This window comes from Anguilla rostrata, chromosome 7 (assembly GCF_018555375.3).
Source record: "Anguilla rostrata isolate EN2019 chromosome 7, ASM1855537v3, whole genome shotgun sequence".
Classification (NCBI taxonomy): Eukaryota; Metazoa; Chordata; class Actinopteri; order Anguilliformes; family Anguillidae; genus Anguilla; species Anguilla rostrata.
This window is the reverse complement of record NC_057939.1, coordinates 669,721-677,921: the sequence shown is the minus strand read 5'-3', so window position 1 is coordinate 677,921 and position 8,201 is coordinate 669,721. Positions and strand designations below refer to the sequence as shown.

General features: G+C 47.7%; 1 protein-coding gene across 7 annotated transcripts in view; it reads right to left on the bottom strand.

Annotated features, from left to right (window-relative positions):
* The window catches only part of zgc:92594 (uncharacterized protein LOC436996 homolog), an 8,457-nt gene extending 256 nt beyond the window's left edge, over positions 1 to 8,201 (bottom strand). Inside the window, exons 1-8 of one of the 7 annotated variants that reach the window (XR_010331067.1) lie at positions 5,985 to 8,201; positions 3,897 to 4,753; positions 3,324 to 3,419; positions 2,995 to 3,231; positions 2,341 to 2,363; positions 1,411 to 1,556; positions 297 to 1,268; positions 1 to 24 (exon numbers count right to left, since the gene is read on the bottom strand). The exon at positions 1 to 24 is cut by the window's left edge and continues 256 nt beyond it. Coding sequence is in view for 3 of the 7 variants with exons in the window: in XM_064342207.1 (XP_064198277.1) it covers positions 1,039 to 1,268; positions 1,411 to 1,556; positions 2,341 to 2,363; positions 2,995 to 3,231; positions 3,324 to 3,419; positions 3,897 to 4,481 (1,317 nt within the window). In the remaining 4 variants the exon portion in view is untranslated. Of the gene's footprint in view, positions 1,297 to 1,410; positions 1,557 to 2,340; positions 2,364 to 2,994; positions 3,232 to 3,323; positions 3,420 to 3,896; positions 4,754 to 5,984 lie in introns of all 7 variants that reach the window. The other 6 variants (XR_010331068.1, XM_064342207.1, XM_064342208.1 and 3 more) reach the window with 6 other exon arrangements.

Genomic DNA, 8,201 nt, shown 5'->3' with positions numbered 1-8,201 from the left:
TGGGTGTAAATAAGCTCTGTATGTCTTTGCAAGAGTATGTGTGTGTAAGTGTATGTGTGTGCGAGTGTACGTGTGTGCGAGTGTATGTGTGTACAAGTGTACGTGTGTGTGAGTGTATGTGTGTACAAGTGTACGTGCATACAAGTGTATGTGTGTGCGAGTGTACGTGTGTAAGTGTATGTGTGTGCGAGTGTACAAGTGTACCTGTGTAAGTGTAAACATGAGTAAGTGTACGTGTGTGTGAGTGTACGTGTGTAAGTATAAGTGTAAGTAAGTGTATGTGTGTGCGAGTGTACGTGTGTAAGTGTATGTGTGTGCGAGTGTACGTGTGTAAGTGTAAGTGTGAGTAAGTATATGTGTGTGTGAGTATACGTGTGTAAGTATAAGTGTAAGTAAGTGTATGTGTGTGCGAGTGTACGTGTGTAAGTGTATGTGTGTGCGAGTGTATGTGTGTAAGTGTATGTGTGTGCGAGTGTACGTGTGTATGTGTAAGTGTACATGTGTGCGAGTGTACGTGTGTAAGTGTACGTTTGAGTATGTGTATGTGTGAGCAAATGTACGTGTGCAAGTGTACGTGTGCGTTTGCGGGTATGTGTGTTTTGTCTGTATGTGTGTGCGTGTTTGCGGGTGTATGTCTGTTTTGTGTGTAGGTGTGTGTACGTTTGCGGGTATGTGTCTGTTCTGTGTGTACGTATGTGTGTTCAAACGTAAGCATTTGTGAATCTGACTGTATTTCTTTTCCAGCAGGGGGCAGTAGAACCTTATAAACATGGGGCAGTAGGGCTTTATAGACCTGCTCCTGGAGGGGCAGTAGAGCCTTACAGATAGGGGTAGTAGTTTACAGTAAAATAACAGCCCTGATTTTCTTCCAAAAGATCCAAAGTTTTAATAGCAACCACACAATTCCAACAACCTCAATAACATCATTTTAATAGGAGCAAAAGATGATTGACAGATGTAAGTATGTCCTGATCCCAGTAAATGTTGTTAAACTGAACTAATCAGGCCTGTGTGGGGCTACTGTACACTGGAGCCCCATTAGTCAGAGGAGACATCTTCCTCTTCCTCCTCTTCCTCAGGGTTGTACAAGTCATCAGCAGACTCGCTATGATCATCCTCTTCATCCCCCTCACTTCTTATCTCATCGTCCTCATCGTCATGGTCACCATCTTCATCATCATCACTCTCACTACTCTCATCCTCATCTTCCTCCTCCACTTCTTCCTCTCGTCCCTCTTCTTCCTCCTCCTCTCCATTGTTATCCACACCTGCAGACAGCCATGGTAACTGGGGTAACTGCGGGGGTATAGTTCTGATAACTCCTGCACACTGTCACCATGGAGACTGAGGACCTGACACATTTGCACACTGTCACCATGGAGACTGAGGCCCCCCCCTTCCCATACTCACAGACAGTCTGGATGAGCTCAGTGATCTGAAGTCTGAATTCAGTCTGAAACTCCTCCAGTTTGGCCTCCATGATCTCAGCAAGTGCCTCTGTTTCCAAACACAGACTGCCTGGAGAGAACAGTGGCCTCTTCAGAGCTTTTCGCACCCTGTGCAGAACACACACACACACACCATACGCACACACACACACCCACACACACACCATACACACCACACACACACACACCATACGCACACCATACGCACACACACACACCCACACACACACCATACACACCACACACACACACACACACCATACGCACACCATACGCACACACACACAACCACACACACACCATACACGCACACACACACACCCACACACACACTCACACACACACACACGCACACCATACGCACACACACACACACGTACACACACACGCACACGCACACGCACACGCACGCACACGCACACACACACACACACACACACATAGAGAAGCTGGATTTCAGTGCATTCCCTGAGCCAGTAATAGCATTCATACGTTACAGATGAAGGTGATGCTTCTCTTGCACCGGTAACTTCCAGCGTATGTGCCAGCTCATCAATGCAGGAGTGTGACTCAGCGACAGTGAGTGACTGACTAAATGAATAATACAGTCGGTGAAGCAGAGTTGGTGAGTCAGTGAGCAGGCTGGGTGATTCAATGATTCAGGGAGTCAGTGAAAAGCTCTACCGCTTGGGGGGCTTATTCCAGTCCCAGCAGAGCATAATTGATAAGTGAATCAGTGAAGCAGCGAGATTTGATGAGTCAGAGAGTGATTCTGTGATTCAGAATATTATTCCAGTCCCATCAGAATTATTCTGAACAGCTGAGCATCTCATCTCAGTTTATTTTATGATTAAAATTGGACCATTTTATGGAATGATGCAAAGGTACTTACTTTTTCTCCGTTGAATGGTACTCCTTTAAAAGAGCAGAAAGAGCAGGGATAAGATTAACATATTAACAAAACAAAAAATAACATCCACTCTTCAAAAACTATAATGATATAAAGCAATAATACAACTATGACATAAAACAGTGACAGTAAGAGCACAGTAATTCTGTAACACAGTCAGAGTAACAACCGTAATGCTGTAACACAGTCACAGTAAGAGCACAGCAATGCTGCAGCACATTCAGACACATCACAGTAGTGATGTAAAATAGTAACAGCACAGTAATGCCGTAACACAGTCACAGTAACAGTAAGGTTACAGTATTGTAACAGCACAGTAAGATTACAGTATTGTAACAGCACAGTACGTTTGCAGTAAGGTTATAGTACTGTAACAGCACAGTAAGCTTATAGTACTGTAACAGCACAGTAAGGTTACAGTATTGTAACAGCACAGTAAGGTTACAGTAATGTACGAGTGCAGTAAGGTTACAGTAAGGTTACAGTATTGTAGCAGCACAGTATGTTTGCAGTAAGGTTACAGTAAGGTTACAGTATTGTACCAGCACAGTATGTTTGCAGTAAAGTTACAGTATTGTAACAGCACAGTAAGGTTACAGTAATGTAAGAGCAGTGCTTCAGCACGGTAGGACTCACCTGCAGGAAGTGGAAGGGGTCGTTCTCCTGCAGGAGGGCCTGCAGGCTGGTCTGAGCCTGCTGTAGATGGGCCCGGTCCTCAGTGATCCTGCTGAAACTCAGCTGTAGCTCCGCCCCCGGCCCCGCCCCGCTGTGGGCCCGCACACACTCCCGCAGAGCTGAGAGAAACCCACCCAGCTGCACCTGCAGCTGCTCCCCCACCACTCTCAAATGCTGCTCCGCACCCTCCACAAACCGCTGCACAGGAAGCAGGAAAACACAGACAGGAAATGAGATCACAGGATGAGAGGGGAGAGAGGAAAAGCAGATGCGGTGCGCTCCACACTCACCTGGCTGTCACGCTCAGCATCGGCACGCTGCTGCAGAAATCTCTCTGTGCGAGAAACCTTCCTGCTCAACCTCTGCCCCTGCACCTGCAGAGACTCCTAAGAGGGAGGGAGGGAGGGAGGGAGGGGGAGAAGGAGAGAGAGACAGAGAGCAGAAACAGACACAAAGAGAAAGAGAGAAAGAGAGAAAGAGAAGAGATTATCAAAAGGAAACCCCCCACAGGAGTCCAAACCTGATCTCTCTCTCTGCAAACTGTGGCAGGAGAGTGCATATATGTGCTGCACTAATGAACAGTGGGTTATGTATGCTGCACTTAATGCATTGTGGGTTACGTATGCCGCACTAATGCATTGTGGGTTATGGGTCCCGTACTAATGCATTATGGGTTATGTATGCTGCACTAATGCATTATGTGTCATGGGTGCTGTACTAACGCATTTTGGGTTACGTATGCTGCACTAATGTATTGTGGGTTATGAGCTGCACTAATGTATTGTGGGTATGTGTCCTCAGGAGAGGAGCCAGCCAATCAAAGAGCCAGGCCAAGCAGGTGGGCGTGGCTGCAGCTGGCTCACCTTCAGGTCTTTCATGGTGTTCTTCAGGGTCTTGATGGTGTGCCCGGCGTGCTGGCCCTCGATGGTGCAGGCGTTGCAGACGAACACGCGCTGGTCCAGGCAGTAGTAGCGGTACGCCTCGTCGTGCGCCGCGCACTTGCGCTCGCGCACGTCGCCCAGCGGCTCGGTCAGCGGGTGCTCGCGGAAGGCGGGCCGCTCCAGGTGAGGCCGCACGTGCTCGGCGCACATGGACACCTCGCACTGCAGGCAGGTCTTGACGGCGGGGGCGGCGGCCCCCGGGGAGCAGTAGTCGCAGTGCACGGGGGGCGGGGGCGGGGCCTGGCGGCAGGGGCGGCCCCGGCGCCGGTAGTCCTCGGCGATGTTGGCCAGCCGGTAGTTCTTCTGCAGGGGGCCGCCGCAGCGCAGGCTCTCCCGGCACTCCGGGCACCGGAACCTTCCGCGCTCCGCCCGCCGCCGCAGCCCCCGCACGCACGCCAGGCACAGGTTGTGCCCGCACGCCAGCAGGTGCGGGTCGCTGAACAGATCCAGGCACACAGGACAGGTCAGCTCCCCCTCCAGCACACTCTCCTCTACCGGACCCGCCATGGAGCCACTGATCCTCCCCCTCTCTCTCTCTCTCTCTCTCTCCTCTGTCTGCCTCTGTCTCTCTCTGCCTATCTCTCTCTGTCTGTCTGTCTGCTCTGTCTCTCTCTGTCTATCTCTCTCTCTCTCTCTCTGTCTCTGTCTCTCTCTCTCTCCCTCTCCCTGTCCCTCTCCCTCTCTTTACTAACAGGAAAGAGGATGTAAATCGATCAGCAGTGTGAGAGTGGTGGGGAGATCAGTGTTCATAAAGTCAGGCGCGGTAGAGATCAGTTTTTCTGAACCGAAAGAAAAAAGAGGGGGAAGAGTCACATGAGATTATTTAATTTACAAAGGTGCACACACACTCACACACACACGCACACACACACACATACTCTCACATACACACACTCACACACACACGCACACACACACACACACATACTCTCACATACACACGCGCACACACACTCACACACACACACACGCACACACACACTCACACACACACACGCACACACACTCACACACACACACACTCACACACACACACATGCACGCACGCACATACACACACACTCACACACACACGCACACACACACACATACTCTCACATACACACACTCACACACACACACACCTACACACACTCTCACACACACACACACACACACACACACACACACAGACATGCGCGCACGCACACACACATTCTCACACACACACAGAGGAAAAGCTGCTGACTGGGGGAAAGGGGTCAAAGGTTCAGCATGTTTGTGTTCCCAAAAAGAGTAGCGTCCACACAACCCGTTTGACTGAATGACTCTCACATTTTCAGAATACAGCCACACACACTCACACGCACACACACACACTACTCACTAACACAAACACACACACTTACACGCACACACACTACTCACTAACACACACACACACACTTACACGCACACACACTACTCACTAACACACACACACAGACTCACACAAACACACACTCATACATAGGTTATACACACTAACACACACACTAACACACACACACATACACACTCACACAGCCACACACACACACACACCGTCTCTGTTTCGCAGCTATGATTTACCATTCACATAGTGCAGCCACAGCTCTTTGTCTATATGATCCTCCCCCCCCACACACATACACACACACAGACTAACACACACATGAATGCAACCACAAAGGGTCACACACTAAGACACACAGCCCATGCAACACACACACACACACACACACAATACGGACAATGTTTTATTTTATTAAAATAAAAATACAACATTTTAATTTAGACTTAATCCAATAAAAATCAAAACGTTCGGATTAAATCACTTTTGAAACGACTACTCCAGTGCCCGGCTCTACCTTTCCAGCATTAATACCAAAAATAGACTAGTAATCAGGATGCATATGTGTGATTAGCAACAAGTATCTTTTCTGCGATATAACAGGCATAGCTTCCAACCAACGCAACCGTCCTAGAACAGTGGAGTGGGTTGTTACTTACCGTCCGTGGTAATGCCAAACTGTGTTCCTCTTTCTCCTTTCGCGACGGACATCAGCGCTGCGGATCAGTGTTTACACTCGGTCCAGGCTGAGGATGATGATCTCTGCCCAAAAACTACAGGTGAGCGTGGCTGTCATCACGCATCACGCAACGGCGAATCGCGGCAATAACCGCAGAGTGCAGGCTGTAGCTCCCGCCGCTGATCCTGGTTCGCTATCCAGCATTCCCAGAAAAAGCCAATAGCCGGGATTACGGACGTCTGAGCTGACTTCGGATCGTTTGTTGGGGGCGCTACTCCGGGGGAGGGGGCCGCAGGCAGGCGGAGCGGAAGGTGCGCATGCGGCTTTACGGTGGTTGCTGGCTGCATACATTACAAACTGGAGGCGCAACGCACGAGCTAGGTGTAGCCTATGTATTTCAAACAGTAGTTAGTGAAGCGCAGATTGAGTTAACGAAGGTTTCCGAAGGCATTCAGCTGGAAGACAGACGTTCTTCGACACAAACCTACCTCTACCGCGTGGAGGGCTGAGGTCCAGGACAGTTTCTGTCGGATTTGAGACAGCGGGAATAGACTGTACATCCGATTAAAGGGGACGAAGATGGCCACGCCTGACAGCTAGATAAACAAATTGTTCTCACTGGTCAGTTAGCCTATAATAACGGCGAATGCGAGCAAGTACCTATGTTTGAGATAAGAGAGAACGAGTGGCTAATATGACGGTTCAGTTTTAGCTTCCCCTTTTTCAATGTGGTAAAAAGAATTTTCTAGACTATACAACCAGTATGGAATCACGTAGGCCTTATAGAAAAAATAAAATAAGCCCAGCATCTTGCAAAGCTGTTCTAGCTAATTATCGTTTTAACGCCCAGCCCTACAGTAGCCTGCCTACCATCAATTTAATGACTGACGTCCGTACGTACCAATCAGTTCCACTCTATAACCTAATACTTCACTTGAAGGAACGATTGGCTTTGGGTTGTGGTTCCCTTGGGGGGTGGGGGGGGGGGTTGAATCAAACATAGCAGCGTTCTAATTACTTGGTTTTTATAAGAACTCCCTCACTGTTATTCTGGATGCATTTATTATGTACAACATGCCATTCGGCTGCTTTTTATTTCATACCTTCATTGTGTGTATCAGTGCTCAGTACTGCCACAGTCTACGACACGAGTTTATTAGACAAGCATTTCCTCAAGTGCAGACATTCAGTAAATAGGATATACAGCAGACGCCTCAGTGATTGGTGATTGTGGATGAGGCACCATTCAGTATAATATATATAATGCTAGCTACGTTGTTATTTACTGCCATTTAGCAGACCCTCTTATCCAGAGGAACTTACGCAAACACAGGTGCACAGACATTAAAACTGCAGTAAGGGAAGGAAAGACTTCCCTAATAAGCACAAAAGTACACTAAATAAACAACAAAGACCCACTCTGAAAAAAAAGAGAAAAAAGTTACACCTAATCTGGTCAGTGTTAATGCAGTACAGGGACTGATGGATTATTACACTGGTCAGTGTTAATGCAGTATAGGGGCTGATGGATTATTACACTGGTCAGTGTTAATGCAGTATAGAGACTGATGCTATATTACACTGGTCAGTGTTAATGCAGTATAGGGGCTGATGGATTATTACACTGGTCAGTGTTAATGCAGTATAGGGGCTGATGGATTATTACACTGGTCAGTGTTAATGCAGTATAGAGACTGATGCTATATTACACTGGTCAGTGTTAATGCAGTATAGAGACTGGTGCTATATTACACTGGTCAGTGTTAATGCAGTATAGAGACTGATGGATTATTACACTGGTCAGTGTTAATGCAGTATAGGGGCTGATGGATTATTACACTGGTCAGTGTTAATGCAGTATAGAGACTGATGGATTATTACACTGGTCAGTGTTAATGCAGTATAGGGGCTGGTGCAATATTACACTGGTCAGTGTTAATGCAGTATAGGGGCTGATGCTATATTACACTGGTCAGTGTTAATGCAGTATAGAGACTGATGGATTATTACACTGGTCAGTGTTAATGCAGTATAGAGACTGGTGCTATATTACACTGGTCAGTGTTAATGCAGTATAGGGGCTGGTGCTATATTACACTGGTCAGTGTTAATGCAGTATAGAGACTGGTGCTATATTACACTGGTCAGTGTTAATGCAGTATAGAGACTGATGGATTATTACACTGGTCAGTGTTAA